At 41.2% G+C, this 20596-nt stretch overlaps 1 protein-coding gene across 1 annotated transcript; it reads left to right on the top strand.

The window, feature by feature from the left end:
• Positions 1 to 3854: 3854 nt before the first annotated feature.
• LOC149312474 (small integral membrane protein 20) lies at positions 3855 to 11659 on the top strand. The gene is made up of 3 exons (XM_089524702.1): positions 3855 to 4047; positions 6748 to 6804; positions 9772 to 11659. The coding sequence occupies exons 1-3, from the start codon at positions 3939 to 3941 to the stop codon at positions 9807 to 9809; spliced, it is 204 nt and encodes a 67-aa protein (XP_089380828.1). The 5' UTR covers positions 3855 to 3938; the 3' UTR covers positions 9810 to 11659.
• Positions 11660 to 20596: the final 8937 nt, after the last annotated feature.

The following is a 20596-nucleotide window of genomic DNA, read 5'->3' as shown; positions in this document are numbered from 1 at the left end:
GCCTGCCGGACGAGATCCATCATATTACCACTCTAAACAGCTTTTAAAAAGCTATAAAGATGGATCTCTTCCGGCAGGCCTTTCCTGAATAGTTCTCCGGCTATATCTAATTGCTGACCTCTGACTTCACCAGAGTTATTGTATTGTTTTTAAGTATGTTTTATGTTTTAAATTCTACCTTGTTTAATTGTATTTTAAGGGTGGGTGGGTTGAGGGTTCGGATTGTATATTTTTAATCTTGTAAGCCACCTCGATTGCATTTTGTAGAGAGGCGGGATATAAATCAATTTTATTATTTATTTATTTATTTGTTTGTTTGTAATTTGTATTGACATCCTCACATACCAATGGCATAGATATGTCTGTACCTGGCTTCCACTCCACCAAATACATCTGAGGAAACAGACTTAAGTCTACGAAAGCGCATGCTGCCAATTTCTTTCTTCCAGTTAGTCTCAAAGGTGCTACAAGATCTCTCTACATACTGAAAGATGGAAGTTGGTAGCATGAGCTTTCATAGACTTCAGTCTACTTCCTCAGGTGCATGTTGTTTGTGTATATGTAGATAATAAGATATGTTATATACACAAAATTCATTTTTGTTTCATACATACTTTATACACACAGCCTGAGGGTAATTTTATATACAATATTTAAATGATTTTGTGCATGAAAAAGTATGGTGCATTGAACCATTAAAAAGCAAAGGTACCTATCTCTGCCATTTTGGAATTCTACATAAGGGAGACACAACTTGTATCAATAAATGCTGGGAATCAGGAACTACAGGGTTGTGTTGTGCTCTTTTCTTCTGCTGTATTCTTTCCTGAGCTTTTCCATAGGCACTGGGTAGATTTGGCCACTTATGGGAACAGGCTTTCAACCTAATCCAGCAAGGCTCTTTGGATTACAAATGTTTAACAGAGTAGTCATGAATCTGTGACTCCCTAGTTGTGGCAGCTGGTGGTTCCTGTGTTCTTGGAACAGTGAATGCATTCCAGGTTTTAATCAAGGGGTTATCCAAGGTGCTGAACACTTTCTCCTAAATACATTCAGCACCTAGAACAGCTCTTTAAAAAACTAGTCAAAACCTGGAGTGGATTCACCACTTCACTAACATGGGAATTACCAGCTGCCGTGTGTTGAATGATACTTCACATCATCCATCACTGTCTAGGCTGGCTAGGACTGTTGGGAATTGTAGTCCAACAACATGTGAAGGGCCACACACATGACCCAGCCCTGGTTTAAATGGATATTTCTTGTACAATCAGAAGCACTGTTTATGTTTTTACAGACATAAGGCCCACTGTCAAATAAGTGTACACAAAGTAGGCACAGGAGACAAAATTAAACATGAAGTGTTATAGAGATTGATTAAATAAATAATAAAAGTGTAATATTGACTTCACTATGTGTACTAATATTATGTCTCTTCTGCCTGGTAAACAGCTGTCATAGGAGGACTAGCCAGTTGTAGAGATTGTAAGTGATTCTCTGGGGGACAGTTGTTTTGTGGTGCCTCCAAAGGTGCAACTTGCAGAGCCACATAGAGTTCCCAAGGCCTCACTATATTGCCAAAGTGGCCCACCCTGACTCTGAAAAAGCAATATTAAGTCTATGGCAGAAATCATCACTGGATGCCACTATACTAGTTCATTATTGAAGGGACTTCGATCTCTGGTGCCAAGAAGGTTATCAAAAGCCTGAACCACTGGCTGCAGACAGTGGAGGATTGGCTGTTCTCATGGTCATTAGATAATATTGGTCTTCAGAAGACAGTCTCTTCTGGATTAGATTGAGCTACCTCTAAATAATCTATTTCACAGCTTGGAGTCCTTCTGGATTCAGTACTACCCCACAAGTCATTGAACAGGTGCATTCAGGGTTGTTTCTGTCACTTATCACTTTTTCTTCTCTTTGGTCCTTGCCTGCTTGAAGAGTTTCAGCTGACATCCATTGGATGGAAAGTGTCCTCTTGCCTCGCTGTCAATGCCTCTGGCATCAGTCCAGAGTTCTTCCGGTTCCTGGTCAATTAGCTTTAATAATGCAAGTAAAACAAATGAAAATTACATTAAAATTAAAGAACTAAATGCTTTACTGCCCTGCCAATAAATCTTGTTGTCTAAGGCAGCTATCTCACCCTAATGGCAGAACTGCTCTGATCTTGATCCAAATTGCACACATCCATTGTCTTATTGTTATGGTTATTGTTATTAATGTAGGAAATCATGTTATGGATATCCTAAATTCTTGACCCTATCATAAGTAGTAATGTGACATTTTAATAGGATTTATTAGTTTAAACTTGTTAGCAATCTCAAATTGCACCTCAGAGTAAACTATGTAATTTTAAAAAGCCTAAGGAAAAGAACATGAAATGGAAAAGATCTTTCAACTGCCAAGATTTTATCTTCTCTGAGCTAACATTACAGTGGACTTGTTTCTTGCTGAGCAGGATGGACCAGTCACTCATATATGTACAAGCTTCTCATATTTCTAGCCTTGTCTCTGCCAAAAAGCCCAGGATTTCCTCTTTGGCCCACTCTGCACTTGCATCCTCAAACCTAAAATCATAAAATCATGGAATTTGAACAGAACACAAAGGCCATCCGATCCAATCCCGTCATGCAGGAATACACAATCCAAGCACTCCTGAAGAGGGTCATCCAGTCTCTGTTTAAAGACCTCCAAAGAAAGAGACTCTACCACTCTCCAAAGGAGTATGTTCCACTGTTTAACAGTTCTTACGGTCAGGTGGTTCCTCCCAATGTTTAGATGGAATCTTTTTTCCAGTGTCCTGGACACTGCTCCGTGTCCTATTCTCTGAAGCAACAGAAAACAAGCTTGCTCCATCCTCAATGAGGCACCCCTTCAAATGCTTAAAACAGGACTATCATATCACCTCTTAACCTTATCTTCTCCAGGCTAAACATCACCAGCTCCCTAAACCTCTCCTCATAAGGCATGGTTTCCAGACCATTCACCATTTTGGTCGCCCTTTTCTGGTCACGCTCCAGCTTCTCAACATCCTTTGTGAATTTGTTTATCCTTAAGAGGCCACAAGACTCTGAATAACGTTAAGAGTCTTGTGGCCACTTATGGGATTTTATCCTTTTATGAAGTGTCTGTACGGTTTTAAATGTCTGTACACCGCTTTGATCTGTGGAAAAGCGGTATATAAATAAAATTTATTATTATTATTATTATTAAGGACAAACAATTTTTATTTAGCCTCAGTTCTTGTGGCTTACAGCACAGGACAGCTTTGCTCATTCCCAACATATCTGACAGTGTTTTTTTTCTCTCTCTAGTAACATAGGTGCATATTAAAGCACCTATTAATAATATTAATGCAGTTTGGTAGGTGCTTGCCATCCTAAAGTGAGACATCAGCCATGTCCTTGCAGTTTAGTGTCCCTCTCCCTGCTTTTTCCTTGTCAGGGAGAGACCTTTTTGTTTGCGCAGACTATGCATATGCAGTCACTCCCAGGGATGCCTCTTATTGGGTGTGTGTGTGTGTGTGTGTGTGTGTGTTTTATTTCTTTATTTAAAATGTTGTATGCTTTTAACATAATTTGACATTGTTTTAAAAACTGTATTTGGTTTTAAGTGCTTTTCTTCTGTGAGAGTCCCTGGGACAAAGGTGGCAGTCTCTGGCTGCATCCATATTGGAGAAATAGCTCTGTTTGGCACCTTTCTGGCTCAAGGCTATGGAATTCCATAGCCTTGAGCCAGAAAGGTTCCAAACTGGGTTAGTTCTCCAATGGGGATGCAACCTCTACTATTTCCAAAGGAAAGGCACCCTTGGTGACCTTTATATGCCCACTTCCGGGCTGACCCGGAAGCGGAAACGGGCTCCTTTGGAAGAAAGCGCTGAGCGGCGGCGGCAGAGCGCGAGCGTTCTATTTGCGGCCGCTCCTTCCGCCGTCGTCTCTATGGCTCGCGTGCCTCGCGCGCTGCTGGTCTTCGGGGGCTTCGTGGCGCTGGTGGGGGCGGCCTTCTACCCGATCTACTTCCGGCCCCTGATGCACCTGGAGGAGTACAGTAAGTCAGCCCCAGCCAGGGCGCCTCCTCTGCGCATGCGCAGCTCTTTAGTGGCTGGCAAAAGGTGGCACAGGAAAGCAATAGATAAAACAGGTGGCAAAGGAAAGCAATACATAAGATAAACATGGATGCTGTGTATCTCTCAAGTTGTTTCTGACTCAGGGAGACCCTGCCATGGGTTTTTTTGGGGGGAGCAAGCTTCCTCATAAGGTGTTTGCCATGGCCCTCTGAGGCTGAGAGAGTGTGACTTTGACCAGGGTCAATGGCCGAGCCAGGATTCGAACCCTGGTCTCCAGAGTCATACTCCAATGCTCAAACCCCACTCTGCCTTTAACTGCCTTGACGCCGTCCTACAGGATCCTGGGATGCCAGGATTCGAACCCTGGTCTCCAGAGTCATACTCCAATGCTCAAACCCCACTCTGCCTTTAACTGCCTTGACGCTGTCCTACAGGATCCTGGGATGTGTAGTTTGGTGAGGCACCGACAGACCAAACTGAACAACCCACCAAACTACACATCCCAGGATTCTGTGGAAACAGCATTGTGGTAGTTGGAGTGGTGCTAAAGTGAATTATTTCTGCAGTGCGGATGCACCCTAAGTCAGTTTCCCACAGCAGGGCACCTCAGAAGGCAACGTCAGTATGGGAAGAGGTCTGGCATCACCTTTGAGACTAAGAAGTTGGCAAAGGTTTGTCTCCCGACGACCTTAAAACTAGGCTTGCCACCTCATTTCCATTCCCACAGGATTTTGAATTCGAATGGACATCCTCACACACAAATGGCTTATAAGCGCCTCCCTCCACATTTGCGGCTTTGATTATTCACGGATTTTATTAATACGTTCTCTCTAGGAATATCTAGGTCCTCCGGCGCAACTCTGTGGTCAACTTTAACCAAAAGTCTCACTGAAGGACCAAGAGATTCCTAGAGAGAACACTCTGCTAGGCCTTTGTAGCTCCTCCAGCGCAACTCTGTGGTCAATGTCTGGCAGGTGTTGACCACAGAGTTGCACTGAAGGACCTACTTGAGAGGTGTTCTCTCAGGTTAAAACATAGTGCGTTTGTTATTTGCAGGTTTTCCACATTCATGGGGGTCCTGTGCGCCTAACCCCAGCAAATGTGGAGGGACGAGTGTATAGGTCTGTCCCTGGGCTTTCCACTCCACCAAATGCACCTGAGGAAGTAGACTGAAGTCTACGAAAGCTTATCTTGCCTGTTTCCTTCTTTTACTTAGTCTCAAAGGCGCTGCAGTAACTCTTTGCATACTGATTTTACAGACTAACACAGCTGTACCTTTGAATTTCGCCTCTCAAAAGTCAATGTTCCTTTGTCGGAGCCAATTCTGCCTCCAGTCTACAAGTGTACAGATGAGGAAGCATTAATGTGCATGCCTGTTTGACCGGCAGTTGGATATTGTGAATTAACCATAGTAAAAACATGGAAGTTATCTGTGGGTTGTTAACACGGGTGACTCTTTAAAAGTGAGCAGTGCCTGGGGTGAAAGTGGTATAATCCCTTTTAAGGGACAGTTATATTTCGTGCCCTATGAAAAGTTTGGACTAGTGTTTGTGTTGCTGGGAGCGCACTCCTATATTGTAAACAAATATGATGTCTGAGAAATAGATTCCTACTAACATGACCAGATGCAGTGCATACTTTTTACCTTCTTGCAGGATAATGCTGTCCGAAACTTATCCTGTGACAACAAAGGGAAGGATCTTTCCTTCTGTTTAAAGTGAATGGCCCTTTAAAGTGATGTGGTGGAATCCAGAGCTAGGATTCTTTTTGGACTACAATGCCCACAATCCCCCAACTAACATGATTATTCAGTGGCATTCTTAGGGTTGGTGTCACGCAGTGCAGTAACAAATGGTGTCAGCCCCCTCCCATTGACCTCCTCCCGTTTCACACCATACAGAATGTTTAGCAATGCTTTTTTTGCACTAGTAAATCGTAATTCCCATAATACCACTGAGTGTGATGCTAATAGTCGTGACATAAACAACTCACAAAATTAAAATTATGCCTTCAAATTACAGCATCATTTGCACAACCTAAATGCATTTACTTATGCATAGTGAAGATTTGGTTAAAATATGATGGTTTTAAAGAAAATGTAAAAAGAGTTTTAAAATTTGAGGAAAAAATAAATGTTGAAAAAAATTAAAATTTTGAAATTTGAATTTTTAATTTTAAATAATTCTGGGGCGTCTCCTTTCTCCTTCCACTGAACTTCACCCAGGTCCAAAACACACTGCAGAAATAATCCAGTTTGAGACAGCTTCAACTGCCCTGGGGAACTCTGGGAAATGTAGTGTTTGTGAGGCATTGAGACTTCTCTGTCAGGGAACTCTGGTGCCACAACAAACTACAATTCCCAGGATTCCCTAGCACTGAGCCAGGGCAATTGAAACAGTCACAAAGTGGATTATTTCTGCGGTGTGTTTTGGATGCCACTTCCCATCTTTTAAAGAATGTTAAAGGGAAGCAGATGAATGCCATAGCTCATTTCTACCAAAAAGTATATCTTTGAGGAACAACAATGGTGTCACACACACACCCTGAGGGATAGTTTGCATTCAGTAACATGCAAAAGCAACCCACTTCAAGTTAAATGTGGTTTCCATTTTAATGCAGAAAAGTCTTTAACTGTATCTAATGTCATTTCTTACCTGCTTTAATGCTTTGTTTTTCATCAGAAAAAGAGCAAGCAATAAATCGAGCTGGCATTATTCAAGAAGATGTTCAGCCTCCAGGTACATCTCTTAAATGTGCAATTAGAGATTTTTTCTTTTCTTTCAGGGGGATCAGAGGGGCACATCACCTGCCAAAAAGCCTTCTTGGGGCCAGATGATGTCAGGAAGCATGTCCGTTCAGCAGGGATAAATGTTAAGGTGCTGCACTTAGACAGAAAAAAATTAAGTCCACATATATAGGATGGGGGACACCTGGCTTAACAAGACTACATGTGAAATGGATCTAGGAGTCTTGGTAGACCACAAATTGAACATGACTCAACAGTGTGATGCAGCAGTTAAAAAAGCCAATGCAAGTCTAGCCTGCATCAATAGAAGAATAGTGTCTAGATCAGTGGTTCCCAAACTTTGGTCCTCCAGATGTTTTGGACATCAGCTCCCAGAATTCCTTCCTATTGGCTAAGCTGGCTGAAGCTTCTGGAACTGAAGTCCAAAGCCTCTGGAGGACTAAAGTTTGGAAACCACTGGTCTAGATCAAGGGAAGTAATAGTGCCACTCTATTCTGCTTTGGTCACGCCTCATCTGGAATACTGTGTCCAGTTCTGGGCACCACAATTTAAAAAAGGACATTGAGAAGCTGAGTGTGTTCAGAGGAAGGTGACCAAAATGGTGAAGGTTCTAGAAACCATGTCCTATGAGGAGAGACTTAGAGAGATGGGTATGTTTAGCCTGGAGGAGAGACGGTTAAGAGGTGGTATGATAGCCCTCTTTAAGTATTTGAAGGGGTGTCACATTGAGGATGGAGCAAGCTTGTTTTCTGCTGCTCCAGAGAATAGGAAACGGAGCAATGAATGCAAACTAGAGGAAAAGTGATTCCACCTAAACACCAAGAAGAACTGCTGTTTGACAGTGGAACACCCTCCCTCAAAGTGTGATGTAGTCTCCTTTTCTGGAGGTTTTTAAACAGAGGCTGATGGCCATCTGTCGGGAGTGCTTTTGATTGTGTGTTCTTGCATAGCAGGGGTTGGACTGGATGGCCCTTGAGGTATCTTCCAACTCTATAATTATATGATCTCCCAAGCACCAGATTCCAGCAGTTGAGATGAGAACCTGATTTCACTTTCCTTTCCTTCTGAAGTCAACTTTAGATGTTTGTGTGTGTGGGGGGGGGGGGTGTATAAATATTTTAAATAAGTATCTCCCTTGTTCAGATATCTGATTTTGAAACAGACGTCTGTGCTTGTTCTCCATATGTTGAAGTCCAAATGCTGAGCGGCACATGCAAATCAAAAGACATATATGCATGTATCATGCAGACTTAGTACCTTTTTACTCATTCATTAACTGATCTCTGGAATCAGCACATTTTAAAGCCAGAAATGTTCCCAGATATACCATTTTGCAATTTTTATTATTGTTTTCTTGTTGTTGTTGTTTATTATATCTCATCTTTTTCTTAATATTGGGACTCAAGGCAGCTAACAACTTTAAATCAGTACAATTTAAAAACAATACAAAAGCTTTAAAAAGTATAAGTATACAGTTTACAAAACAATTTTAAAAAGTGAAAACAATTATGCATTAAAAATACTAAAATGTATTAAAAACTATATAGAAACATTGGCAGGATACAAACGGGCAGGGGAAGACGTCTTGGAGGTGTACTCACTCTGCTGAATACGGAGCCTCCAGACCGCCCACCCCGAGGGCGTGGCTCAGGAGATGGGGCTTCAACATGGGGGGCAGTGAAGACGCCTCACCTGGGGCCGTTTCTGACCCACAGTTTCCAAACCGCCACCTCGGAGGACGCTGCAAAGAGAGAGGCAGCTTCCTCACGGGCGGCCAAAAACGGGGCTTTTTTTTTCCTTTGCCGGCTGGCGGATGCGCAGCTGCGCAGCTGCAGCGCTAAGCAGCGGCAGCAGAAAGCCTATGTGCACATTTAAAGTGCCCAAGCCCCTTTAAAACTTTTTTCCCCACTCTGCCCAAGAACAATGGTGGTCTCCTGCCAGCTGGTGATCAGCTGGTGTTGGCATCCTTGTCCGCTTGCACTTTGCCAGTGTCACCAGCATCATGGATGCCTCCTCTCCTTTGGTCCCCGCGCTCCTGCTGAATCTGCAATGCTCAACCACAGCTGTCGCCGCTGCCACCGCTGTCCCCCTGCCATCCCCCATCACCTCCCTTGTACATATGTAAATATTTACAGTTTTAGCGGTTTTTATTGTTAGGTGAAAATGGCACAGGAATGTGTGTAGGGGCTCACTTTAAAGTCCAAACTTTCCAAGTAGCGCATGCGTACATGTTGCTCTAGGGTTAGGGTTAGGGTTAGGGTTAGGGTTACGAGTCTTAAAATGCGCTGCAGCTGTGCTGCAGCTTCCACACCTGCATGGCAGCTGACGCTGCAATTAAAGCCTGACTGCAAACTGCGCATGTTCCAGGACCCCGACTCATTATGCGACGCAGCAGACACGGAGCTTTTAAATGGGCAACTTAAATTAGCGGCGTAGCAATTCTGGCGTACCGGTGCAGCAGCTTACAGACGGAGCTGCGCAGCTGCGCATCAAACGGAAAAGAAGCGGAGAAAAGCAGCACCTTTTTAATGCCGCCTCTTCCCGCTTGGGGCGTGCGGGGGGCGTGTTCATGGCGGCATTCAGGTAAGGCCCGTCTGAAGGCTCTACCTTCATGACGTCATGAATACACCCCTTTTTGCCCGTCTGTATCCCGCCATTGTATACAATATTCATTGCACAGCATTTGAAAGTGCAACCCATCTCAGTTAAAAAGCCTGATGATACATGTTTTTACCTGTCACCGAAAGAAGAACATGGATGGGGCCATCCTGGCCTCTCTGGGGGGTAATTCCAGAGTAATGCAAATGTACCCATGCTAAGTTTTTATGATTCTTGACTCTGTCTTCTGACTACTGTTTGATATACTGATATATATTAATATTGAGATATACAAGGGAAGATGTGAAAAAGACTGTATTCCTGAAATTATCTAAACTGAATCTACCTTTCTCTTCCATAGGATTAAAAGTGTGGTCTGATCCATTTGGAAGAAAGTAAAGCTCGCTCTGATCATGATCTTGGGAATGAGTATATTTTCCTCCATTCAGTCTGTTGTGCTGCAGCTTCTTCCAGTAAATTACAATAATACTGAAGAAGGACTTTGTATGTTGGGTTGTTCTGTATAACATCAGTTTATCTAGAGAGGAGTAGCTGCTTCTAAGGGTTAAAGGCACCTTGTGTCAGTGATCCCATAGTAACTAACAAAGCTGCACTTGATGTTTCTGTTAAGCAAATAGAATAATGGCCTTTTTCTTCATTGGAGAGACTGGAGAGAATTGCTTTGGTGAATATGGACAAGATATGACTAGAATAGATTATGCAACTGATATTTCTGTAAATGTGCACTGAAAAATGAAGTATTTGTAAAATAAAAAATTTGTACGGAAAATCTAAAAAGCAGTGCCTCTATACATCTGTAAATTGTATTTTGATTCAAACAGAATTTGCAATGTATGTAATGATATGAATCTGCTTGTGGTGCAGAGATGGGTTACTTGTAACAATAACCTGTGTCTGTGAGTATACATACACTGTAGAGCAAGTCTTCAAGAATGAAGGCTTTCCTGCTGTTAATCATCCACATTATTATTCACTTCTTTTTTTTTTTTTGGGGGGGGGTACTAAGTTTAATTTTTAATGGGGGGTATTGAGTTTTATTTTTAATTATCTACATTGCCTGTAACAGATGTGACATAGAAACAGAATGTACTATTTCATGTTCAATCTCTGCAGAGTGAATTTTGGTTATGTGAGACGCTGGGCCTGAAATAACTTGAATGTTTACAGTCACTGTTGGGGAGGAAATAAAAATTGAAGGCATAGATATCATTTCTGTAATACTAATATATTTTGTGACATTACATGGCCTCTTGTCTTTTACTGGAAATTTGTTTTCCCCACTACTCCTGCCAAGCCTTTAAAAATGATTTAAAATGTTGATTAGCCCAGCTTCAATTTAAAAGTGAAGAAATAGCCAATGTCTGTACTATTAATTGAAGCTCTGATGTCCACATAATAATTCATTAAATGTAAGTGTGCTTTACTCTACAAGCTGGTCCCAAATGGATGAGCTGGCATCTTCTAAATAGCCATCACAGACAATATTTGCTTAGGAATATAATGACATAAAGACATGGACAATAGTCAACTGCATATTTCATTCAAATTAGATATACTGCGGAAGTCTAGAACATATCTGTTGCTTAGTACTTGAAAATGGTTTTGTTTGTTTGTTTGTTTGTTTGTTTATCCACAGATCGATGTGATATTGAGAGTTGCTAAATCCAGGAAAAATATCTAGGATTCATGGAGGACTTGGTATCACCTACATAGTGCTGGTTGACCATTCTTTACCTAAAGAGTGGACTCTTTATGTATACCTTGCCTTTAAAGATAAAATTCTTTCCAAGGTGGCTTACATGTAAAATATAGTAAGACAACCACAAAGGCAGAACAACTTACCAGATTCCTTTCTCTGAGGCAACTGATGTTAAATAGCATGCTGTAGTGTAGCAGAGAAGCAGATACCTTCCCCATCTGCTCTCCTGTTTACATTATCTGGTTGAATGTTCAGACTACTGAGTGGAATGAGCTGAAAACGTTCAGCTTTTTAATTGTATGCTTATACTCATCAATGAGAAACTAGAATTTATTGCTAGTACGTTTTGGTGGATTTCATTAGAAGGTGCGCTTTTCTTACCCTTATACAGAGGCTTTACAACAAATACCACCTTCCATTGAAACACTCATTACTGTGTTTTTTCTTTAAAACTGTGAAATAGGTGGGGAGAATGAAACAACCTATAAAAAGTTAAAGAATCGGATACACACACACACACACACACACACACACAAAACAAAAGCAAACATCTTACTTACCTTTACCTTCTCTTAATGCATACAAATGTATGCCTTACATTTTTGCTATACAAAAATGTCAAAGGTAAACACTGCTGGAAAATGTTGTCTTTTATCTATACTTCTTCTAAGTGAGCATTATATATTCTTTTACCAATTTTAGCCATTTCTTGTTTAAAGAGGATGGATGTAGTGGAAGGATCTCTGTCACTATCCAGTTTATACTTGCCAGTTTTCACAAACAGATTCATTGGTCAACTATGGCCCCATACAGACAGGCCAAAATAAAGCTGCTTCGGACCACTTTGGAAGTATGCTGTTAGGACTGTATCGTGGCTTTGGCATGGCTTCCGGACTCTTAGGACACATGCATCATTTAAACAGCATACTTCCAAAGTGATCTGAAGCAGCTTTATTTTGGCCTGTCTGCATGGGGCCTATGATACACTTTTTTCTGTATGAATGAGTCCTCATGAAAGGGTGTTTTTACCATGCTGGGGGGCAAGGACACTGATGTGCTTTTGTAACCTTTACAAATAAACTTCTAGAATAGCGATGTCCAAACTCTGGCCCTCTAGGTTTTTCGGACTTCAGCTCACAGGATCATAGATGCCTCAGCCATCTTGGCCAGTGGTCTGGGATGCTGGGAGCTGAAGTCCAAAACAGCTGGAGGGTCAGAATTTGGACATCACTGCCTAGAAGAACTGTAGTTTGATAGAGAGGCATGGACCCAGAAGGAAGATGCATGTATCAACTGCTGTTGTATTTTTGACCTAGATATGTTCAGTTTAAGAATGACCTGCTCATTTAACTTGTATTTAGGGTTTTTGTTTATTTAAATACCCCAGAATCACTCGTTGGAGTTTTCTCCCGTTGTACTCTAGCAATGATTAACTGCCATTTTTCTCAGAACTGTGTACATTCAATCTGACATCAATTACACCGCAACTCAGACAGACGTAAACCAAAAGCAGCTGTATTTGACCTCTGCAGTGCTATACCAGAGTGCAATAACATGTTTTGCTAAAGCAAGGTCACACGCTATTGGGAAATTGGTATGTCCAAGCTTTTTAGGAAACAGAGCGGATACAAGGGGCAGGGAGTACACACTGGGCAGAATTGGAAAAAAATAGAGCTGCAAATGAAAACTAGAATAATAATTGATAACGTTTAATGTGCAAATTGATGAATCTGACTTGTTCATTTCTTCTGGCAAACAACTTGGCAAGTGTAGAGGGTGGCAAAACTTCCCTTGGCTATGACTTGGATTGATAGCCTGTACTCCCAAATTAGCTAACTGGTTCAACCTGTACAGTGCTACCTCGGGTTACGAAATTAATTCGTTCCGCGGCGCCGTTCGTAACCCGATACATTTCGCAACCCGAAAAGGCGCTGGAAAGCCGCTAGCCGCGCTTCCGATTTAAATTTTGCGCCGAAATTAATTTCGTAACCCGAAAAATCTTTCGTAACCCGGAACAGTTTTTTTAAATCTAACTTTTTCGTACCCTGGAAATTTCGTAACGCGGTCAATTCGTATCCCGGGGTACCACTGTATTCTAGTAGATGCTTGCATACACATTGAATCATAATGTGTATGCATATATAGTCAACTATAAGTCGGTCTCATGTATAAGTTGAGGACAGATTTAGGGGCCAGAATTATGGATTTTGATAAGACCTGTGGATAAATTAATGTTAAAACATGGCAGCATGTAACAAAGGATTGAAAGGATGAAGCAAAGGAAAACAATGTCAAAAAATTTACAAAATCCCAGCAGGCATAATAGTTTGTGCTCACACTAGAGAATAGATGGATGAGAGAGTAAAGACAGGTCAGTGCTTCCAGGACAGATTACACTCTTGCCTTTCAACCAAGGATGGTTCCTTTTTAAATAAGAATTAGTACAGCATGTACATTGGCCTGTGCGTAAGTCAAATCATGTTTTTTGGGTCACTTTTTTACTAAAATGTCTAGACTTATACATGAGTATATACATGAGTATATACAGTAAATGGAATTCAAGTCAAAGGGCCACTTCCCAGTCTTCACCAAATGGGTTTTTCCTTGCAATCACTAGCATCTTTTCCATGGTGTTTAGAGCATTTTTATGTGCTGGAAAATATGCAGTACAACATGTTCCAGCCACTATATTGGCCTAGTCTTCCACATACAGTATATGGTTGTGTGTGTCTTTAACAGTGGAATGTCCTTCAAATATTAGAAATACCGTAATTCATAGGCATCTGGAGTGGAAATGCTGGGAAAATCTCCACTCTTTTTTGTTTGTTTGTTTGTTATAAAATAGCATTCTCCCAAATTGATTGAAATGTATTGAATGCCATTCTTTTTATGTCCACTAGATAGAGCCCTCAAACCTTTTCTTGTTAGCATTATTTTGGTTGAAAATGGTAACAGCATGCATTTGTTTAGGCTGTATATCTTATGAATTTCCACTTTGGTACTTAAATGTACTTTTTCATGTGTGTGTGTGAATATGACTGTGTACGTATGTGTCTTCAAGTCGGCTATCGGTTTTATGGGGACTCAATTCATTTTTCATAGAAATTCATAATTTTTCATAGGGCTTTTTTAGGCAAGAAATACTCAGAGGTGGTTTTACCATTTCCTTCCTCTGAAATATAGCCTACAGCACCTAATATTCATTGGTGGTCTCCCATCCAAGCACTAACCAGGGCTTCCAAGATCAGACCGGATGTGGTACTTTCGGGTATTTAGTCCCCTTGCACTTCTTAGCTACAGTGAAATGGCAGAATGAAACAAGAAAAAACCCTCCACCTAAGATGAAAGAACATCGTAGAGACCAACAAAACTCCACAATTATAGAATAGCACACTTATATTTGCGCCTAAAAGTCTCCATGTACTGTATAAATATAATCCAGGATAATCTCCAGGTATAAAGCCACCTATGTAATTATGTTCAAATAATTAAAATAATAAATTCTAACTAGAATCAGAATGTTATCATATATAAATGTTATTGTATGTTATGGTAATGCTAAAATCCTCACAGAAGGCTGGTTAAATGTACACCTACAATTATGAACATGTCCATGAATGTATATATCTGAGCAGTGTATGTGCTGTGTGATCATTTCTGAAGTTATTATCACAGCCACTAAAAATATCAATGGTGTATACATCATTTAAATGTATAAAGTTAGAGAGTTATTTAGTACCTACAGGGACTATTTATGTGATGCCTACCAGGAGCAGAATGGTAATTTTGAAAGGTTATATAGAGGGGTTTGTGCCTTGTTTGGTTGACCTAATAAAAGAATTGCACGATATGAATTTTGGAGTTTGTCTCATGGTCATTGTGGCTACCCCATTTATATAACTAGAAAAATACTGCATTTAGTTGCTTAGCAAGGAGACTCTATACTAGAGGAAGGGAGGGTTAAATAGTATAGGAAATACAGCAGAAAGGAAGGGGTTCCAGCAATAAAGAAACTTCAGTTGATAGGTATATCCCAACACAAGGTCACTCATTATTAAAATATCTGTCTATACCCCATTTGGTAGTAGCATGGGTTAGCTGTGTGAGCTTCCTCTTCCTTTGTAACAATGTTTTCTAATACTGGTCACTTATTTCTACCACTCAAATTGTAAAATGTTGAAAAGACACCATTTTCCTCTCCAAGGACTGCCTTGTTGGCCCCTTTCTATCTAGAGGAAGTGAGATGCTCACTTGGTATGCAGACGCATAGAGGTGTACATCTATTAACCTGTCTGCATTTTCTCCCCACCGACTATAAAAACCACATGCAATGCTTGGAAGACAGTTGGTTTCACACCTTCTGTCACCAGGTGACATTTTTTCCTGTCTTCTTAAGTGTCACCTCTCGGCTTGCCCACATAAGTGTTATCCTTTGATCTTTCCTCAACTGCTCAAAGCGATTTTCCTTTACTGTGTGCCCACAGTGGAAAACTTCTGCACACACAAGAGGTGTGTCACAACACATGCATATCCAGGTTGCTTTTTTAAAAGACAAGAGCTGCAAGGAAAAAAATGGCATGAATTGAAGGCATTTTCTTCCAACGTTCTTGCCATTTTTTACACAACCATGGCAGGTGAGATAGTTTGTCAATTATGCTTTTGCAATTAGTTTCTTTGTTCTTGAAACTTTTCCGAAAGGGACTTCCATAGTCCTTGTTGTTCTTAACTGTCTTTGAGTTGGCCCTGAATCATGGTGACCCTGTGGATGAGACCCCTCCAAGCCTCCCTTTCTTTCACTGTTCTGCTTAGATCCTGCAAATTCATGCTCATGACCTCTCTGATTAAGTCTATCCACCTGGTGTGCAGTCTTCCTCTCTTTCTGCTGCCTTCTAACTTTCTTAGCATTATTGTCCACTCCAGTGATTCATGTCCTTTCCGATGATTCCAAGTGTATGATGTTTTCCGCTATGTCGCCCCATTTCTTAGTCTAAGCCTGTTCTTGATATGATATTTTCTGCATGAGCACAAGCTGAACAAGTAGGGTAATAGAATGCACCCTTGCCTGACTCCTTTGCCAATTGGGCAAAGTGCACAGTCCTACTTGTTGGATAATATCCCATGGAGGGGATGAAAAGATAGGTGTAGAGTAGTCTGTAATGTATAAAAATCTCCAAGAGTTTAAATTGATGGGGGTGGGGGGAGAATGAAAGCCACCTTTCCTGAAACCCTATTTTTATTTTTATTCTTTAAAGCCCAATAGATCCTGAATGTCAAGACATACTTGTACATAATGGAACACCAGGAAGGGCAGTCCATACTACGAGCTAGGAGAGAGAATGCATAGCTCCTAATTCTATCAGCTAATGCTTATCAGACTTAGCCAGCATGGTGTAGAGGTTTAGGTGTTGGATTACAACAAACCAGGGTTCGATTCCCAGCTTGGCCACTGGGTGAGCTTGGGCAAGTCACACGCTCTCAGCCTCATGGAAAGACAATACCAAACCTGAGAACAAATCTTTCCAAGAAACCCCCATGATAGGTTTGCCTTAGGATTGCCACAAGTTGGAAATGGCTTGAAGGCAAACAACAACAACAGCACTTTCCAGAGGCACCTTTCTCACTTTATTGCGTCAGACCAATGTTCTATCTAGCCTATTGTTAGCCAGGGCTTTAGGCAAAATTCTGTCCTAGCCCTGGTTGGAGATCCCTGTTATTACCTGTTGGTCTCCCATCCAAGTATGAACCACACCTGGCCCTGTTTAGCATCCAAATGTAGTGTGTTCACTAAAGATGTTCTCTAAAGAACTTTGAGATGCTTTGTAACTTGCTTTGTCAGACTATCAGGCTCTGTCTCTGAGGCATGAAAATGCAGTCATGTCCTTCCATTGAGCTGCCAGGTGCCGGTCAAACTGAAATAAACATAGGTTATTCTGCATGTATGATGATGATGATGAAATAGTTGGAATCTTTCACAATTAGATTTGGTCATTTGAAAAAAAACACCTCTCACAGTGTAAGGCACTAAAACTAACAAAAAGGAAGCAGTGGCCAAACCGGAGCACTGGATTTGTTTCCACCAGCAATCAGGTTTATTTGCTTAGGTCTTATTTTATTTGCTTTCCGATGATTCAGATAGGAGTACTGTGGTCCTTTCCAAGTGAACTTGCACGTTCTGTATATTTTGGGGCTTCTCGCTTATCCAAATGTGGAAAAAAAATTGGCTGCTCAACAGTATTTTCCTAGCTAGGCTTTAAAAAAAGAAAAAGCCTTCAGGAGGAACTGAAGGAATGCTTCTTCCAAGCCAGGTTATTTTTCTAAGCCACCTCTGTTGGTTAATCTCCATTACTGTAAAACTGCAAAGGATTTTTTTAATTGTGCAATTGTGCAGAATTGTTTTACCATCTTTACCTTTTCCCTGATGTCTTTTGTAAATTCATACCGTAGATCATTTCAAGACCTGTTCAAGTAGGAATATAGGATGTTTTCCACACAAGCAGTATAAACTCTAGAATCTAGTTTGGGTTTTTAAAACTTCTTCCTGCTCATAAATATGAGCATTTGATCCAACTAAAATTAATCATGATTAAAGCCCTGTTTGGCCATTTGGCTTGAACAGGATACAGGACCATGCGTAAGATGCATGGGGACATATGCTAGCCCTACCACATTATCCTCACATGCATTGGATCCACCTTCTAAGGTCCAGACCTTCTGTATATTGCACTGAGTGTAACTTGTACAGTTGTCTATCTGCTGGAATGAAATCCCAGGGATATGCATGTATAGGTGATGTATAGGGAACAGGTTTGTTCCCTTAAAGCAGTGGTTCCCAAACTTTGATCCTCCAGGTGTTTTGGACTTCAACTCCCAGAAGCCACAGCCAACTTGGCCGATAGTCAGGAATTCTGGGAGATAAACATTCTGGAAGATTAAAGTTTGGGAATCACTGCCTTAAGGCTAAGAGAGCTGATCTGGAGAAGCAAACAGAACTGCTAAGTGTTACCTTCAGAGATATTGCAATGGTTTTCCAGTTCCAGGGGTGCAGCTTAGAATTTGTCATGAAGCATTAGTTTCAGGGAAGGGAGGAATTGCTCTGAGGAAGATGGAAATGATTCCTTACAAGACATCTTTTTTCTTAAAGGATGAACAGATACCCTTTCATGCTGAGGACATGCCTTTGTGGAAAGGGAGACTTGTAAAAGATGTGATGATTAGAGACATAGATAGTTGCATCTGTGGTGGGTGTGTAGACCTTGTGGTGAATTGCTTACCTCATACAAAGACTGAAAGTAGCACTATTTAACTAAAGAGCCCAGTAGATAGAGATCAGGTAGAAATTGTGTTTGTGGTGAATGTCAGCACCGATCATATCAAGAAATTTAATTGTAAAAGCCAAATTTAGGTTGCTAGACAGGATGTAGAAATACAGAACCTCGGCTATAGTTTTTGTGGGGGTTTTTTTCTTGAGAGATGATGAACCAATTAGAAATTGCTACCAAAATTAATTAACATATATGTAAATGGAACTTTGCCACCAAAATATGCTCAAGTATGATCCTGAAGACAAAATTTCTTTGCATTTGAAAGGCAAAGGTGAAAGTGTCAAATCTCTATTATTTGGGGCTGGTAAAACCTGCAGTAATAGAAGCTCAGCTAGAATCTGTACTGCAGGTCCAAAAAGATCCCACAAAATTTGCAGGTTCACAGACAGTTAATAAGGCTGATATTAGAGGATTTTTTTTTATCAATTGGATGTTTTATCTGCTTCCCCATCCCCAGATTTTGAAGACAGTTTTCACTAGTGACATTGAGACCAACAATACAAATCTCCTCAATAAAAAGAAATTAGAAAATTGGCTTAAGAATGTAGTCGGACCATTGGTACCGAGGGAACCTAGCTTCATTGATGAAGATGTAGAGCAACTGAGGAGGCCCAAGCTAGCCTGCCACTTGAGGTGGGGAGCAAAGTATCCTTGCCTTATATTTTACTGCCATTATTATTATTATTATTATTATTATTATTATTATTATTATTATTTCAGGTTGTCCCACTAGAGTCGTGGGATGTAGCAGTGACCATTTCTCTTCTCTCCCCAGAAAGTGGGAAAGGATTTGGCAGCATAATTTACACACATCCTGCTATGGAGGCTTTGCCATCAGGAAAGAAGAAGGTAGCTATCCTCCCTATCCCCAGAGAAAGAGGACATGGCTGCAGCATGCATATGATACAATATAGTAGCTTTGCTACAGGGCCAGCCAGACATGAAGGGATGCCATAGTCACCTCCTTCTCCTTCTTGGGATGTTGTTGCAATTGCCAAATCTGGAGGGAGGAAGCACTGCTGCACCATTCTCCTCCTATTCCTTCTTGGGCAGGAGCTATGACTTGAAATTCTTGAGGGAAAGAGCAGGGGGAAGTGGTACCCCACTGCAAGTGATAGCTTCATCCCACCTTATGGTAGGGCCAACTTGGTAAGTTAGATACTTGCACCTGAACTGATATTTTCAGGGGGTGGGATTTAAGGAATTTAATCAAATAATAGCTGACAAGAGATTAAGCTTTGGACATTATAAACATACTGGAAACAAACCCATGGGTCCAGATCATTTCCATCCCGAACTCAAACGTGAATGGCTGTTCTAACAAAAGTATGCACGTATTCCTGAGATCAGCTCTCTGTATTAGAGGACAACAAAATGGCCAGTGCAACACAATGTAATTTAAAATGTATACCAAAGGGCCCGAGCAGACAGGCCAAAATAAAGCTGCTTTGGGTAACTTCGGAGGTATGCTGTTTAAATGATGCATGCGTCCTAAGAGGCCAGAAGCTGCGCCAAAGCCAGACTGGAGCGCAGCTTTGGCACAGTTTCTGGCATCTTAAGATGCGTGTGTCATTTAAACAGCATTTCTCCAAAGTGACCCAAAGCAGCTTTATTTTGGCCTGTCTGTTTGGGCCCTTACTTCCAACTAAGTATATGTAGGATTACAAACTGAGAACACCAACCCTATACATCTTTACACAGAACTCCCATTTATGTTAAGGTAGGCATGCCCTCCTAACCTGCTATGCAGTTTTCTCAGAGACACAAGCTTCAATGTGGTCATTACACTCAGGTAGGTAGGTATAGGACATCTAGTCAAATTTTGTGCTTGCGGGTTTTGGGGGAGAGAGGAATAACTTTCATGGAACCAGTGGGTCTTCTCTGTGTGTGTGTGTGCTCAGTTGACTTATAACAACTCAATTAATTCCCTAGGGTTTTCTTCGGCAAGAGATGCTCAGAGATGGTTTTTTCAGTTCCTTCCTCTGAAATAAAGCCCACAGCACCTAGTATTCCTTGGCAGTCTCCCATCCAAGTACTGACTAGGGCTGATCCTGTTTAGCTTCGAAGATGAGATGGATCCAGTGCTTTTAGAGTATTTAGGTGGGCCTTACTCCTGAGTGAATGCGCACAGGGTTGCTTTGTCT

This window comes from Sceloporus occidentalis, unplaced genomic scaffold (genome assembly GCF_023333645.1).
Source record: "Sceloporus occidentalis isolate IW3139 unplaced genomic scaffold, rSceOcc1.0.p SCAF_5, whole genome shotgun sequence".
NCBI lineage: Eukaryota > Metazoa > Chordata > Lepidosauria > Squamata > Phrynosomatidae > Sceloporus > Sceloporus occidentalis.
This window is presented reverse-complemented; position numbering and strand designations above follow the sequence as displayed.